Source organism: Acinonyx jubatus, chromosome F2 (assembly GCF_027475565.1).
Source record: "Acinonyx jubatus isolate Ajub_Pintada_27869175 chromosome F2, VMU_Ajub_asm_v1.0, whole genome shotgun sequence".
In the NCBI taxonomy this organism is placed as follows: Eukaryota; Metazoa; Chordata; class Mammalia; order Carnivora; family Felidae; genus Acinonyx; species Acinonyx jubatus.
The window spans coordinates 35,921,464-35,937,952 of record NC_069394.1 but is presented as its reverse complement, the minus strand read 5'-3'; the positions used below and the strand labels follow the sequence as shown (position 1 = coordinate 35,937,952).

At 40.2% G+C, this 16,489-nt stretch overlaps 2 protein-coding genes across 3 annotated transcripts; one reads left to right on the top strand and one right to left on the bottom strand.

Moving 5' to 3' along the window:
* Window positions 1-2,568: 2,568 nt before the first annotated feature.
* Window positions 2,569-11,026, bottom strand: ZNF706 (zinc finger protein 706). 2 transcript variants are annotated; one of them, XM_027064118.2, is made up of 4 exons: window positions 10,892-11,026; window positions 7,082-7,218; window positions 5,023-5,130; window positions 2,569-4,322 (listed from the first exon to the last, which is right to left on the bottom strand). In XM_027064118.2, exons 2-3 carry the CDS (start codon window positions 7,214-7,216, stop codon window positions 5,035-5,037), a joined length of 231 nt encoding a protein of 76 aa, XP_026919919.1. In that variant the 5' UTR covers window positions 7,217-7,218; window positions 10,892-11,026; the 3' UTR covers window positions 2,569-4,322; window positions 5,023-5,034. The 2 variants fall into 2 exon arrangements, with proteins under 2 accessions (XP_026919919.1, XP_014933508.1); XM_015078022.3 differs by lacking the exon at window positions 10,892-11,026 and adding an exon at window positions 10,540-10,686.
* Window positions 9,560-15,112, top strand: LOC113600494 (uncharacterized). The gene is made up of 3 exons (XM_053208215.1): window positions 9,560-9,593; window positions 10,453-11,738; window positions 13,860-15,112. Exons 1-2 carry the CDS (start codon window positions 9,560-9,562, stop codon window positions 11,466-11,468), a joined length of 1,050 nt encoding a protein of 349 aa, XP_053064190.1. The 3' UTR covers window positions 11,469-11,738; window positions 13,860-15,112.
* Window positions 15,113-16,489: the final 1,377 nt, after the last annotated feature.

The following is a 16,489-nucleotide window of genomic DNA, read 5'->3' as shown; positions in this document are numbered from 1 at the left end:
CCTGTTTCGGATTCTGTGTCTCCCTCTCTCTCTGCCCCTCCCTTGCTCGTGCTGTGTCTCTCTCTCAAAAATAAACACTAAAAAAAAAATAAAGTCTGAACAACTCAGCACAAACAATATTAAGTTCATATGAGTGCTTGTGAATAAAGGCATTTCAAGGTTTTGGAATCTAGTTCATTTGACCAGATATTTAAGTCTCAGTAGGATTTAAAAAACCAACCAACCAACAAACTTAAATAAAAATAGATGGAAACACTTTAAAAGACAAAACCTAAGCAGTACGGGTGCCATAAGGTTTTTAAAAAAATGTACATTAAAAAAACCTTTTTTTTGATGTTTATTTATGCTTGAGAGACAGAGTACGAGCGGGGGAGGGGCGAGAGAGAAGAAGACACAGAATCCAAAGCAGGCTCCAGGCTCCAAGCTGTCAGCACAGAGCCTGATGCAGGGCTCGAACTCATGGACCGCAAGATCATGACCTGAGCCAAAGTCGGACACTAGACCGACTGAGCCACCCAGGTGCCCCAAAAATGTACATTTTTTAAAAAAAGACCTTGGTTGTTTGACAAGTGACCAATGAACTGCTCGACATGTGTAAGTAAAAGGAGGTAATATTAAGATTTATAATGAAGAACCTTAATATCTAGTTTAAATTTGATATTTAGTACTAAATTAATATTTAAACCAAGACTATCTTTGACAAACCAGGATGCATGGTCACCCTAACTGTAAATCTAATTTTGAGAAACACCTTTATATTCTTGTAGAGGAAATATTATGATGGCCTACTTACTAATTAAAATTTTAATAATACGGAATCCAAAAAGCAAGTCACACTTAGAATTTTATAAGACTGAAGACAGTGACAAAGTAAGGTACTTATTTGGTCTACAAAAACCTAAGCTTACTAATGATATCACCTATAAAAACAATGATGGTGTATACATAAAAAATGATGAAAAAGTAATAGGATTTTAACATAATTACTTCACATTGCAGATATGCCCATATGGACACAAATGATTAAAGTCTGGCTCCATATATGCAGATTTTAAATTTGGAGCCCTACTATGTACAAAAAATTGGAGAATGCCTATTCAAAACCAAAAATTAAAAAATCCAAAAAGATGGTAACTCAGTAAAAAGCTTACCCAAAGAACATTTAAAATAGAAGACATTTCAGTTCAATATGGTAATCTGCAACTAATGACAGGTTGAACTTTCATTAATAAAACATCTATTTTCTCAATAAAGTATATAGATGTTTTATTAAATCTATACATAGGAAGGGCTAAGGTTTTTCTGAAACATTTACAACAGATAAAATTAGGGAAGCCTGAAAGATTTCAGTAAACACAACCCCTAGTGTTAATCTTCATTTTTATACACTCAAAAAAGCATATGTCTGACCAAAATCAAACCAAACCAAAGACTCCCCAAAATGAAAATTCTAGCACAAATAAATTATTCAGATTAAATTTAAATATGGTATTTTAGTTACAGTTTGGACTGTGGCTATCACTGTATTTTAGAAAAAGGCTTTGACATTAACTGCATTTTAAAACAGATAGAGCATATTCCACATACTAATAAAAATGAAACACAAGAATTCTTTTCGCCAAAATAGTAACATTGGAAATTCTATTTTATTCATGCTACATATAGCTCAAGTTTGCATTATGATGTGATTAACTAGCTATGCAGTAGCCTTAATATAAAAGCAAAGTGTTATCTCAAATCGGAGTCTGTGTCCTAAAGGACTTACCCATTCAATTTATTGACCTAAACATTTTTCATTTTAGTATTATTTTCATATTAATAGCCAATTACTTCTCCCTTCCAACAACTTACACTTACTCTACACAGGAAGGCTTCAGAATGACAACCTTTTCCTTTCCCCTTGTTAAGTATTCCGTACACCTAAAATAGACCAAACTTCAGGAAAAACGATGAGAAATGAAAGAAATCTCTTGCTGCCTTTAGAATGACTGAGCTCTACACTCAAGAGGCAACTGTGAGTTGAGAAATTAAAAAAAAAAAAAAAAAAATGGGAAGAGGCAATATAAAAATCTCCTAGAATGTAGAAGAAATTAGACTAGTTTAGTTTTCTTTAATATCTTCTTTAATAAGACATTACAGCACACAACTGAGCCCCCAGCGTGTCAGTTAAACATGGGGATGTAGATCCATATGAAGTAGAATGAAACAAATTTAACCTTAACCCCATTGCTTTTGGCAATTAGTGGAAATACAGAATACAAACGGACCAATTCTCTCTCAGTGTCTCAGATTTTATAAAGTCTTTGAAGACACCATAAGTTTTATAATGAACTTTGCTGTGGTCTGTTAAAGAATCTTCAAATTAAATAATGAGGATGCTTAAGAATTTTAATTTTCCCCTTGGAGCAAATTTAACTCAAACATAATAAAGAAGGGATTGTAACTAATAATCCTTACATGAAGCATGAGAGTCAATGTCTTATGCAAGACCAATGCAGCTATTTTCCTATCACTGAGATATAAAGTTAAATATGGTGTCTTCAGCTGCTTATAAAAAAGGGCTAAATGCAAGAACAAAAAGCTTTTATTCTGAATTACAGCCAGTAAAACAAATGAAAAAAAAAATAAAACCAAAACTTGTGAATGGTTTGTAAATGATTTGTTACTAAATGTAAACATACATATGGTCAAAGCACTTTTAAAAACCTTTAAATTGTAATTTAACCAGAACTTCTGTAATACCCACCACAAGCAATCAGGCAAATTCTAATGTTCTGGTAACCAACATATTAGGAAACAACAGATATTAAATCTGAACTTAGGAAATTACACGGAAAAAAAAGACTATTTTAAAGTAAGAACGTAACAGAAGTTGCTAAGAAACTATCACCACTGAAGCTTTTCCTCGTAAATATCTTATTTTAAACTTACAGTGAAGTCAAACAAGGTGGGCAGAATACGCACAGCTATGAAACAAATGCAGTGATGAATTACAGCAGAAAGAGGGAACGCGCTTTGTGACCCACAGGATCAGATTCGTGGCTGTAAGCAATTACCAGTAAATAGTTGAGTTTTCTTCCTATTATATTAACTTCAAATTTTAAACCGAGTTAAAGCAGTTTCACTAGTAAAGCTAATAGCTGACAAAAGCAAATTAGAAGGACCCTAAAATTAGTCTTCCTTAACTGGATGGGATATACCTCATCCATCGGAACCAACCCACTTCCCCATCCTTAGAGCCAAAAGAATGTGGACATTGGCCTATTTTAATACTTTTCTAGTTCAGACAAATCATACTGTACAGTCTTTGATTTCAGGAACCAGTACAAAGTAAACTTCTAAAACCAACCATTCACTTACAAACGAAAGGAGGGAGAAGGTTCTGGGAATTAACCCAGCAGCAAGTCATTCCAATCTTCCTATTAAGGAAAACCACTCATAAAATTGGCCAAATTATTAATAAATTCCATCAAATTTGGAGTTTTAATCTCAAATTAATGAACCTGAAGAATTGTGAAAGAATCCATAGGTGTAATTTATATAAGATAGATCTTTACCAGTTCACATGTGATCCATCAGGTTTTGTATTAAACGAAAGCTGGATTATTTCGTTACGGCATATACTTCAGAACCTATTCTTTCAGAAGGGCTCACTGAAAATCCAACCACATTAGGAATTTGTCAGTTATCTAGAGGGTATACCTGGCTGGCAGCTACGGCCAGGTCACACAGCAGGCCAAAATATTCCAACCTCAAACACAGGAAATGATCAGAGGGGGAAATGACACATGGTGGTAACATACTAAGGCAGCAGGTAAGTCATTCTTCACCTAGACCAGCAGCTGCCAATAAAACTATGAATGAGTCTGCTCCAATGTAACTAGCGAACCTGCCACTGAGCTGAGAAAGGGAGATAGGAACTGCGCTTGCAATTCTAGCTGACGAATTCATTAGATTTTTATAAGGCAAATAATGTGGAAGGTTAGAACAGAATTTCTAGAACCATTTATCCTGTGATGTTGTAAAATCAAAGTACTACTTTATTAAATGAGTTATTTTACACAATATGAACATCAATATAATTACAATTGTAAAAAAATTTTTTATAACAAGGATGGACTGATTTTCAGATTTCCAAATCAGAGTCAACTGTACATTTACACAGAATTGTCTTTGCATGAAGCCCAAAAGGGAACAGCATAAAAATGAGTGTTTCTGTAGCCCCTTTATTTTTGCTGATCAACAGTTTGTTAGAAAAGCAGCTGCAGGTTTGTTACCTAAGGTCTGAGACAGTAGAAGAGCCAAAGGTGTCGTGAATTCACCTATAAAACATAAATGGAATTTTCAGTGAATGCAAGCATTGCACAAATACCACTTATATGCATTTCAAATGTCTAAGAAAAATGCACCACATGCATAAGCTACCAAGTCATTCTGATGGATCTGTCAATGATTTTATACACAAATCTTTGATAAGTTTACTTTAAAAAGGAAGTTATCTCACACCATCACCACCACTTAGGGAAAACAAAAACCACACAAAAAATGTAAACTGATTATTTTCAAGCCACTATCAAGTTTATACAGTGTAAGCCCACATTTTGCTACATATTTCAACGCATTCAGAAGCTCTGTTAAACACTCTAAAATACCTGCAACAAGGCACTCAGGAACATTGTTCTGCATCATTTCTGGGAGCAAGACCCTCAAATGCCTTTGTAATGGTTACTTTCTTTAGGCTGGTAAGTCTCTTCCATTCTTGGACCAGAGCTGGCCAGCATCACCTCAGCCCCCCATTTTGGGCTACAGTAGTAAAAACTTGGGTGTTTCAAAGGCATTGAGAAGATCTGATTTGGGAAAATGGGTTTTTAACAGTTGTGAAGGTAAACACTAACTTAAAAAAGGGGAAGCAATAAAATCTCAGCTAGAAAAAAGGTAGACATTAATTTCAGTTACAGAAGATAATTTTGCTCTCCTATACAACCTTGACATTAACAAATGAAAAGACAAAAGGTCAACTACCTGTAAACAACTTTATGCCTGAACATCAGCCAATTCTGGAGGAAGTGGAGTCTTAGGATGCTTGCTTTCAAAGTGCTGCTTGAAGGTCTTAGGGTCTGGCATTTGTGTCTAATTTTTAAAAATGTGCAGAAAAAGAGTTAGACCTTATTCATGAAATAAAAATGTGTTAACTTTTCAAATCCTGAGCCTGCTCACGATAGACAATCGTCTCAAAATACTTTGAAGTTCCTGCAACTAGTGGCTGACATATGAAAAAGGACCTTGTAACAAAGAAATTCCTAACGTATAACCGTATTTCACATATGGAGAATAGGTGGGTTACATAAAGGATTCCGCTTGTTTAACAGGAAACAAGAGATAACATTTACTTAACACATTATGTTAAGCAGGTTACCTGAATTCTCATAGGACCTTCCCAGTAATCTTAAATTAGTTCCTACTATTATTCCTCATTTCACGTAAGAAACTAAAACCTAGAGTGTAATTTGCCCAAGACCTGTTTCAACCTCATACTGTACTTCAGTTCTCAAATGTTACACTACACCAACTTCCCTAGGCAAGGACCTTCAGTAATTTATTCTCTTGCTCAGGCAGTTAAACAAAACACGAAATACAAGTTTTGGCTATTTTGGCTATTTTTGGGAGTTTAAAGAGGTGAACTACTCTAGGTCTTTTATTATTTTTTAAAACTTGATTTACTTATTGTGTGTGTGTGTGTGTGTGTGTGTGTGTGTGTGTGTGTGTGTGTATGGGGGGGGGAGGGAGGGAGGGGCGCGTGCAATCGGGGTAGGGGCAGAGAGAGAATTCCAAGCAGGCTCTGTGCTGTCAGCAGAGAGCCCACTGCAGGGCTCAATCCCACTCAGGAGTGGAGATCAAGAGTCAGATGTTTGAGCCACACAGGCACCCCTACTGTAGTACTTTCAAATCGAAGCATTTACTCATCAGTAATTTAATGAAATTTACTTTTACCCTGTCTCTTTCCAAAGAGAATTTAAAGTTGCTCAATTGCATTATTTTCAGTGTCTCAAAGCTCAGTATGAACAAGATACTTAATGTAATAGGTTTCCTCTCTTAACAAGAACTTTCATGTAGTTAGAAACTTCAATTTCATCAGTAATGCCTTCAGATGATAAACTTTAGTTTTGGAATCGTGTCTTACCAAGATCCCTTCCCACAACCCTACCAAGGTGTGGGGCTTTGGAAAAAAATACATATACATATGTACACATGCATATGTACTGGACCACCGTCACTATGTATTTTTCCTTTGGCACTTCTATTCACGAACTTCAAAGGTGCTGAGCTTAAACAAAAAAGCAAGAAAGAAACTGGCTTGGAACTGAAGAAAAACTTCTTTGAAAGGAAGTGTGGTATGGTGGCCTGGAGGGTGGGCTCAGGAACTAGACTGCCCAGCTTCAGATCCCAGCTCTTCTCTGTACTAGCTGGATGACCCTGCATGAGTTATTTAATCCCCATGGCTCAGTTTACTCTTCTGTAAAATGAGAATAATAAAAGTCCTTTATCTCAGAGGGTGACTTTGGGGATTAATGGGCTCATACGTGTAGAACACCAGATAAGCACTCAATAGTTGTTATGACTACTCTTCAAATCTAATAAAACGTATGAATTCTAGGAAAGGCCCTAACGTAAAAATACTCCGTAGAGTTTTGCAGACCTCCTAAGAATTTAGTAAAGAAAAAAGACAATTACATAACCAGGGGTATACTTGTGTCTCGTACAGCTCTAAACTAAGAATGTAGATCTGACTTCTTACAAAGTTCAAAGTGTAGTATCTGCCCTGAAGAAGACATCTTTATTCTTCACGAGGAAAAGGACTTTGCTTTGCTCACTCCCTTCCCCCAACACCTAGAGAACTGTGCCTGTCCACAGGAGCCATTCAAAAAAATACTTATGGAAGAGACAACTGAGGATGGAAACCTAAAATAAGCAGCTCTCCAATCTATCTATTTTGCCATGGCTGCAAAACTTTAACCTCGATACAGCAACGTCTAAGCAAAGAACTGTCCACAGGAGGGTTATGCCGTCCCACTCCCCTTACCCTACAGACAGTGCAGGTATATATTAAGGCAGCTTTGGCAGCAGCCTTTTGGTCATGTCCTTGTTTCTTCTTTTGTCCAGCTTGCTTTTTGGCATTTTTCTGCTGCGACTGAATCTTCTGCTGTCCACGAGCCATATCTAAAAACAGAAGTTGAGGCATTAGAGTGATTAATACCGAGTAATCAAAGTATGGTAATGCTCTCAAGAGTTGAAGACGTAAGTTTTATAGAGCTGTCAGTCAAAATGTATGGGTTTTCAAATTCTCACATACAATGCTACTAGAGAATAAATTAGTACAACCACTGTCGAAAACTGTTTTGGTGTACTCTATAAACCTAATAATTCCACTCCCGATATAAATGCAAATGTACATATACACCCAACAGAAATGTTGCATTTCCCAACAGAAATGCAAATGTACATATCCACCCAAAGGCAGTACAAGAATGTCCAGAGTACTTGTTTCCAAAACTGGAAACAGTGCAAATTCCAGTTAATAAAATGGATACATAACTTGTGGTATACTTATCAATGGAATACTACCTGCATTCACAAAGAAAAAACTATGGTTACAAGTAACAGGGTCGTATCCAGTGTTGAAGAAAAGAAGCCAGACACAACATACGGGTTGCATACAGTTCAAAACAGGCAAAGCTAATCTAGGAGGTGGTGACTGGGAAAAAAGGGCATGGGGGGCAGTTGATACGTTGTCTCTCTTGATCAGGGTAATGGTTACATAGGTGTGTTCACTTGTAAAAACTCACTGAGCTGTACATCTAAGATCTGTACACTCTGCCGTACGTAATCTTCAAAACTTTACCAAAAAAGTTTAGCACTCTTCCCCAAGCAATTGCTTGATCACTTTGCAAAGGTACTTTCCCTTTCTAGTATTAACTGTCATGAATTAAGATTCTTACAATTTAAGAGAAATTTAGAGCTGTCATCTAAAGGTTCTGAAGGAGATCCTAAGAGCAGTGGGAACTGTTCTCCTAAATACTCAGGTTACATAAAACCACTATGCTATTCTAAATCTTTCTAAACAATTGATCTTTGCAGGATTGCTGGAGAAATTACTAAATAAGATTAAATTAGTTCCCAATTGAGAGAATAAACCTTGTAAAAAGGGTAAAGGTACCTTTACAAAAATGAAAGGTACCGCTTTTTACTACTGATAGTCTGAAATGAAGCTAAATGGGTTAAAAATAAATGTCACTGAAAAAGTTACTTTTACTTTTTCATTAAATTTAAGTCTTCTTGGAGCACCTGGGTGGCTGTTGGTTGATTCTTGATTTCAGCTCAGGTCGGGATCTCGCGGTTATTGAGTTCAAGCCCCACACTGTCAGTACAGAGCCTGCTTGGGATTCTCTCTCTCCCTCCCCTGCTCTTGCTCGCTCTTCAAATAAACTTATAAAACAAAAACAAAAAAACAACAACAAAAAAAAGAAGAACTGCAGAAACTTAAAAAAAAATTAAAGGCTTCTCAAACCAAGAAACAGATTCTTAACTATAAAGACCTGATGGTTATCAGAGGTGGGTAGGGGGATGGGTGAAAATAGGTGATGGGGATTAAGGAATACACTCATCATGATGAGCACTGAGTAATGTATAGAATTATTGAATCACTAATATTGTACACCTGAAATTAATATAACACTACGTGTTAACTCTACTGGAATTAAAATAAAAACTTAATAAAAAAACATTAAAGTCTTCTTTTGGGCAACACACGTTAAACCCGCTCATAAAGGGCCTAGGAGCCCCAGCTACCTTTTAAATGTATTGAAATTGGGTCCTAAGTAGAATTCCTATGTATAGCTTTGACTAGCAATGCAATTAAGTTTTAAACTTCTAAATCACTGCAGGGCATGAACATAACATGGACCTACATCACCTCTAACCAGAAAACAGTACTGGCTTTTTCTGACTGGGATCCTAATTAGTTAATGAATATAAAAGCAAAGCATTTCATAGAAGCACATGAGGTTCTCCCGAAAAAAGGAAACAGGGAAACTGAATACATAAATACACTGCTTGGACAAGTTCCCACTAGTATTTAACACTGAACTGAAAGTCAAGTAAAATATAGAAGGGACTCAATGCTTTTCTAAAAAGCCAGCTATTTTAACAAACTACAAAAATTTTTAGTATGCTAGCCTAATGTAAGAACCCCGTTCCCATATAATGGTAAATATTACCAGATGTGTTAGTCCTTGAACACCAAACTTCCATTTTCGCTTTTCAAAAGCCAAATATTTATTATTTCCGAGCCAAACGGAATGATTTTAAGTATATTTAACTACAAATGTTACGGCAGCATATCAAACCTGTTCCCACAGAAACCGTTTTGAGATACTTGAGTTATGATGGGGATGCTAATAGGTATGCAATCTTTATGTATCCCAGCCTATTATAACATCTCGTATCAGTACCTTATGTTAGAATACTTCAGTCCTCTCAGGCTTCTGAACTCTTCTACACAATGTCTGCCACGCATGCGAACACTGATTTTGCGGGTAACCTCAATTGTTTTAATGCCACTAATTCCAGAAATTTCTTTGGTAATTACCAGATAGTAGCTATTCTGATACCACTTTCAGGCAGTGCTCTGTACAATGTCATGAGATGAATATTATTTTTAACTTTTGCACCTAGCACTTCTCCTAAAATATAACATTACACCACAGATTTAACCTATTTTCCACTGTCATCTAAAGTAGTAAATAAAACCATAAAAGCTTTGATAAGTAACGACTGTTGTCGCTTGTTCTTACTTTTAAAACAGAAAACTGAACACCCCGTAAAGGAAATCGAATCAACAGTCTAAATGCGTGGGGTAGGCCCCTAACTTCCAACAACTCACTGCATTAATTTCCTTTCTGAAAGCAGAAATGCAAACGAACAAGCCACCTGCTTTTGGACAGCTCAACTTAAGAAATGCTCTCAAGCCAAATCGAATTTTCTACGCAATCTTCAGCACAACTTCTTAATTACATACGACAAACTCAGGGGCAACAAGTCACTTACAAATACCTTAAACGCAGATTTTTAATGTTACTCTTATTTACTGCAATTTTCCGAGAGGGCTGCAAAGAGGGAAGTAGAACGAATAAAGAGTTGTTCTAAAATGAAGAGCTTTTACAGGAGGCAACAAGTAAGGAGTGCCCCCTAAGATCCTCTTAAAACCCAAACAACTGAGTAAGAAAAGATTTTTCGATCCAGGAAGTAGGATCATTCTCCATAACCATCTGAAACGAAGAGGCCCAGGCAGTGATCAACATCCTGACCCCCACGTTTTAACTACATCCGTTCACCGAGGGTAGAGAAAAGCACCAGGAGTAAGGTCTATCTCACCCAACACTTGAGCGACCCCAGCTGCAGCCCGGCCCACCTTCCTTCCCAACCGGCCTCTCCAGCCTCGGGGAGCTCCTTCCCCGGTCCGGCCACACAGCCCCCACCTACCCGCCACTCCGCACAGATTCCGGCCCGAGACGCGCCTCCCCGAGGCTTTGGCCGCCCCAAACCCGGCCCCTTCGGCCACGGGGAGCCCGGGCCTCGAGAAACCGACCAGCTGCTGTCGCCAAGGGGTAAGGTTACCGCTCCGCTCCGCGGCCTGCAACCCGGCCACCTGCAGGGCCTGGCAGGCGCCCGAGCTCTCCCTCCTGCCCGCGGCCCGCGCTGGGACAGGACGGGCCGCCGCCCGGGAGACGGGGAGGCCGGCGGCCCCTCGCGACCCGCGGCGACCCCGCCGCCGGGCCCCCACCCCGGCTCCCGGACGTCCTGCGGCGTCAGCGCCGCCCCCACTGCCGCTCACCCGGGCCGGGACAGTCTTGTGTCGGAGAGACCGCGCAGCGCGAGAGGGCCGGGGGAGGTGGCCGGAGGGAGAGCAAGGGGGAGCGCGCCCAGCACCGCTTCGGCCTCCTCCACCCGCCAAGGAGGGGAAAGAGGAGAGCGGAGAGCACAACAGCCCGCGCCTCGAACCCGCCGCCGCGCGCGCCCGCCGCCGCCTCAGCCTCGGGGGAGGCCACTACGCTCGTGCCCGCGCACGCCGCGCAGCTCTCCCAGTCGTCCCAGCGCCCGCCCGCTTTTCGCCGCCCACTCGCCTTCCTGCTGCGGCCACCTCCCCCGCCCCTCCTCTGCTCGCACGCCTGCGCCCTTTCCGGTCGCGCAGGCCAATGGCAGCGCGCCCCCATTACATAAGCGCCAGGGGGCGGGGCCTGGCGGCGCCGGCGACCCCTGCGAGACGGGAACTGCAGGGGACGTCGCCCTCTGTCCCCGGTGCCCCTCCTCTCCCGCGTGCGCTATGTAGGCGGCTTCAGCCGGCGCCGCGCCGCGTGTTCGCTGTCCTGCTGGGTGACGGCCCGCGGCGTGTTTCACAAGTCGCTCGCTAGCACACTCACTCGGGCGGCGGCCAGCCTCGGCCCCCGCGGCCCTTCGCACTCGCCTCCCGCCTCGCCGGCGCCCTGTTATGCTGTGGCTCCGGGGACTGGCCGGGAGAGGTGCGCCAGCGCCGCGGCGGCGTGGGACACCGGGCAGCCCGCCACCCGGACGCACCGCCGCCCTCGCCCCCAGTGCGGCCCGTGGGCCCGGCAGCTCCTAATAGGGACGCGGCCTTTGTTCTCTCATCGGCCTCCCTTTACCGCGTTCCCACGGAAACCCCGGTTATTTACTTATTTATTTATTTTACCAATCTGGAGTTTTTAGGGAGTTCAGGATTCCAGCCGCAGTGTTGCTGGCTAGGGCTCCCTGATCGGATTAGCGGACTACTAACTATACAGAGTTGCTAATATTTGGGGGAAATGGCTAAGTTGGGTTGGTTTGGTTTCTCTTGATTTATAGGCCACAACAGCCAACTTCCAGTATCTGATTAAGAGCGATTGTGATTGTAACGATTATTGTATCTGCTGATTATCTGGAAAGGGCATTTTAGACATTGGCTTTATTCTCTCGTGCACCCACCCCACCCCCCCTTGTTGGTTTCTAATTAGATTTATTCGTAACAAGGAAAAGGGAGGCTTTGGCATTTGACCCAGTCACCTTGCCCATAGCCTCCACTCTCCCAAATTTGCCTGTAAGTGCGCAGGAGTTGCTATTAATATAACTACATCCCAGGTTAGCTGGACTGGGATACAAATATTACAACTGAACTGTTTAAAATAACCAGGAAAGGGGCGCCTGGGTGGCTCAGTCGCTTAAGCCTCCGACTTGAGCTCAGGTCATGATCCCACAGTTTGTAAGTTCAAGCCCTTCATCAGGCTTTGTGCTGACAGCTCAGAGGCTGTAGCCTGCTTGGTATTCTGTGTCTCCTCCTCTCTCTGCCCCTCCCATGCTCTTGCTCTGTCTCTCTCTGTCTCTCAATAATAAATGTTAAAAAAATTTTTTTTAATCTCTTTAGTTTTCAGTTGTAAGCTAATTTTCATCACCACATGCCCAAATAGATACTGACCAAAGGAACTGGAGGTGTCTAGAGAAACCAAAACTTGGCATATCATGAAGCTCTAGCTTAATCAATATTCACCATAACCATAATAACTGTATTAACCTGTCTACTAGAAGGGGATTGTGGTATTTGGAGAACCTAGAGACAGGAAATCCAAAGAGTTGTGTTTGGCCATGAATCATAGTGGGCAGTGGAAAGGGACAGCAAAATTTGGCCAGCTAAGATAGGTCGTCTTAACTAGAGAAGTGATTTTTGCTGTGAAATAGTATTAATATGCCACTTGTTACCAAGGCCTAGGTGAAACATCCATTTAAGCCAGTGTTCCTTAAAATTCTGCATTATACCACCTTTGAGAATTTGGTAAAAGCTAAGGAGTGTGCTCCCGGAAAGTTCATATACCTAAAAACTCAGCCCCATTGGTACAGTTTCTCAACCTTGGCACTACTGATGCTTTGGGCTAGATAATTCATTGTTATGAGGGGCTGCCCTGGGGATTGTAAGATGAGAGGCAACATCCCTGTCCTGTACCCTTTTGAAGTCAGTAGCACCCTATCTCCAGTTCTGACAAAAGAAAAATGTCTCCATACCTTTCCACATGTCTTCTGGGGGTCAAAAAACTCCCTTGGTTGAGAACTACTGCATAGAGGGTGTGGTATTATAGTAACTATATGTTGGTTAGGGCATTTGAAATCTGAAGGGAAAAAAGGAAAAAAGGAATGGATAAGATTCAGCATCTGAGAAGTGACAAACAGTAAAGGAAAGGCGGATGAATTAGCATTACTACCAGCTGGTGTCCTACTTATTCTATAGAAATGTGGCAGCAAATGGGATATGAACGCCTTGGAAGGATTTTTATACACATTTCTGCTTTTAATTGTGAATGCTGCAGTATTTCTACTGACTGGTTTTCTTCTTCTACCTTTAGAAAATTACTCTAGGTTAATATGCAATAAGCATGTGCCTATTTTCAATCCAAAATCACAATCAGATTAAAATGCTTCTCTGGAGACTTGAAAAGACTGATTTATTTGTATTCATGTCTGATTTTCAGGGCTGAGAGAGCTGATGGTTAATCAATATATTATTTCTCAAATGAACGGATTATTCTGAATCACTTTTCCCAATTTATCTGTGATATGTAGGTTAATAGCTAAATATAGGAAAGTGCTTAGCTTAGAGAGGTTCGTTAGTTAGAGTATAAAAGAGGCAAGGTCCTGGCCCCATAGGTCCTTCCACTTAGTGATGCATAATAATAGCAATAATGACAACAATAACTCAAAACAAAAATGTTCCCTTTTCTATATCTTATTCTTCTAATCGACTTCTTATTGTGATTTCTCAGGGCAGGAACCTCTGTTTTCCCAAAGGAATCTCATTCATTGCTGTGGCTTTAAAATAATGAACTTCGGGGGTGCCTGAGTGGCTCAGTCGGTTGAGCATCCGACTTCAGCTCAGGTCATGATCTCATGGTTTGTGAGTTTGAGCCCTGTGTCAGGTTGTGTGCTGACAGCTCAGAACCTGGCGCCTGCTTTGGATTCTGTGTCTCCTCTCTCTGGCCCTCCGCTGCTTGTGCTCTGTCTCTTTCTCTCTCAAAAATAAATAAACATGAAAAAAAAATTTTTTAATAATAAAATAATGAACTTCAGATGACCCTACATCTATCTTCTAGTTCAATTCTCTTCTGATTTCTAAATTGATATATCCAAATGCCTATTTTCCATTTCCACTTTAATGTTTTATAGACATTTCACATTTAATACCGTATGGTATTGAATCAAAGAACCTATTGATGGTAAATCACATTTATCTCCACCAAGATAAAAAAAAAAAAATTACTGCCACTTGTACTATGGCATAATGCTAAGATACCCTTGATTGTACAGTATCTCAATTTCAGAGATGTTAGAATTGGTTTTTAAAATACTGCAGTTTATTAGAATAGCATCAAAAAGAATAAAATACTTAGGAATAACTTTACAAAGAAGTGCAAAACTTATATTCTAAATGCTACAAAACATTGTTGAAAGAACTTAAAGAAAACCTAAATAAGTGGAAAGGCATTCCATGTACATGGATCAAAAAATGTAATATTATAAAACTAGCAATATTCCCCAAATTTATCTGCAGATTCAGTGCTTCCCCTATCAAAATCTCAGCTGTCATTTTTGCATAAATCAACAAGCTTATTTTGAGATTCACCTGGAAATTCCAAGGAACTCGGGGTAAAATAAGAAATAGATTTGGTCTTCAACCAAAGCTCCTAAACCCTTGGAATTTCCTGAGTGATAGGAGTGTCTTTTGTCATTGATAAGGAGCTCCTTTTGAGCTTACCTGAATTTATGCTAATTCGTGGCTTAGGGTGGGGCTCCTAGATGGTCTCCAGATAAGACTGGTGAACATATCAAACAAGGGAGTAGAGGATTAAAACTGTCTTTTTTTTTTTTTTAATGTTTATTTCTTTTTGAGGGAGGGGTGGGAGGGGCAGAGAGAGAGGGAGACACAGAATCTGAAGCAGGCTCCAGGCTTTGAGCTTAATCAACTGAGCCACCCAGGAGCCCCAAGGATTAAAACTTTCATCAACAATAGCCAGACTATTGGAAAGAGCCCAAGAGTCCATCAATAGATGAATGGATAAAGAAGATGTGGTATATAGGGGCACCTGGGTGGCTCAGTGGGTTAAGCCTCAGACTTCAGCTCAGGTCTTGATCTTGTGGTTTGTGAGTTGGAGCCCAGTGTTGGGCTCTGTGCTAACAGCTCAGAGCCTGGAGCCTGCTTTGGATTCTATGTCTCCCTCTCTCTCCTCCTTCCCCTGCTCACACTCTCTTTCTCAAAAACAAACATTAGAAAAAGAAGATATTTTATATAAATATATATATATACACACACACATATATATTCCATTATATATATTATATACGTATTCCATTATATATATTATATATGTATTCCATTATATATATTATATATATTCCATTATATATATTCCATTACACATATATTATATACATATATATGTATATATTATATATAATATATGTGTAATGGAATATTACTCAGTCATCAAAAAGAATGAAATCTTGCCATTTGCAATGACGTGGATGGACCTAGAGTGTATTATGCTAAGTGAAATAAGTCAGAGAATGGCAAATGCCATTTGATTTCACTCATCTGTGGAATTTAGAAATTAAAACAGATGAACATATGGGAAGAAAAAAAAGGGAAAGGGAAGCAAACCATAAGAGACTCTTGACAATAGAGAACAAACTGAGGGTTGATGGAGGTAGGGAAGTGGGGGATGGGCTAAATGGGTGATGGGTATTAAGGAGGGCACATGTTATGACAAGCACTGGGGGCTATATGTAAGTAATGAATCACTAAATTCTCCTGAAACCAATGTTAACACTATATGTTAACTAGAATTTAAATAAAAATTTGGAAGAAAAAAAAAAACCTTTCAGCCCTAACCACCAAGCTCTAGGAAGGCAAAGGGAGGGGGCTGGAGATGAAGCTCTATAAAAACTATTGAGCAAGATTAGATGAGCTTCCAGGTTGGCAAACTTATCCACATGCTGGGAATGTCCCCAGTTCCATGGGGAACTGTCCCCAGTTCCATGGGGACAGAAGCCTCTGCACCTGGGACCCTTCTGAACTTTGCCCTATGTACCTCTTTATCAGGCTGCACATCTGTATCCTTTATAATGTCTTTTATAATAACAGTTTAAACATAAGTAAATGTTTCTCTGAGTTTTGTGAGCTGTTCTAGCAAATTAATCAAACCTAAGGAGGTGATCATGGGGACCTCTAATTTATAGCAGGTTAGTCACAAGCACAGGTAACAGCCTGAACTTGCTACTGACATCTGAAGGGCAGGGGTGGTGGCAGAGGGCACTGTCTTGTAGGACTGAGCTGTTAACCTGTGAGACCTGATGATATCCCAGGGTAGATAGTGTCAGAATTGAGTTAAACTGTAGG

Coding starts and splice junctions, on each gene's coding strand:
- ZNF706 (XM_027064118.2), bottom strand. CDS start 7,216: ATGGCTCGTGGACAGCAGAAGATTCAGTCGCAGCAGAAAAATGCCAAA. Junction 5,131..7,081: donor ATACCTGCACTGTCTGTAGG/GTAAGGGGAGTG, acceptor TTTAAAAATTAG/ACACAAATGCCAGACCCTAA.
- LOC113600494 (XM_053208215.1), top strand. CDS start 9,560: ATGTCTGCCACGCATGCGAACACTGATTTTGCGG. Junction 9,594..10,452: donor TGCGAACACTGATTTTGCGG/GTAACCTCAATT, acceptor GAGCGACCCCAG/CTGCAGCCCGGCCCACCTTC.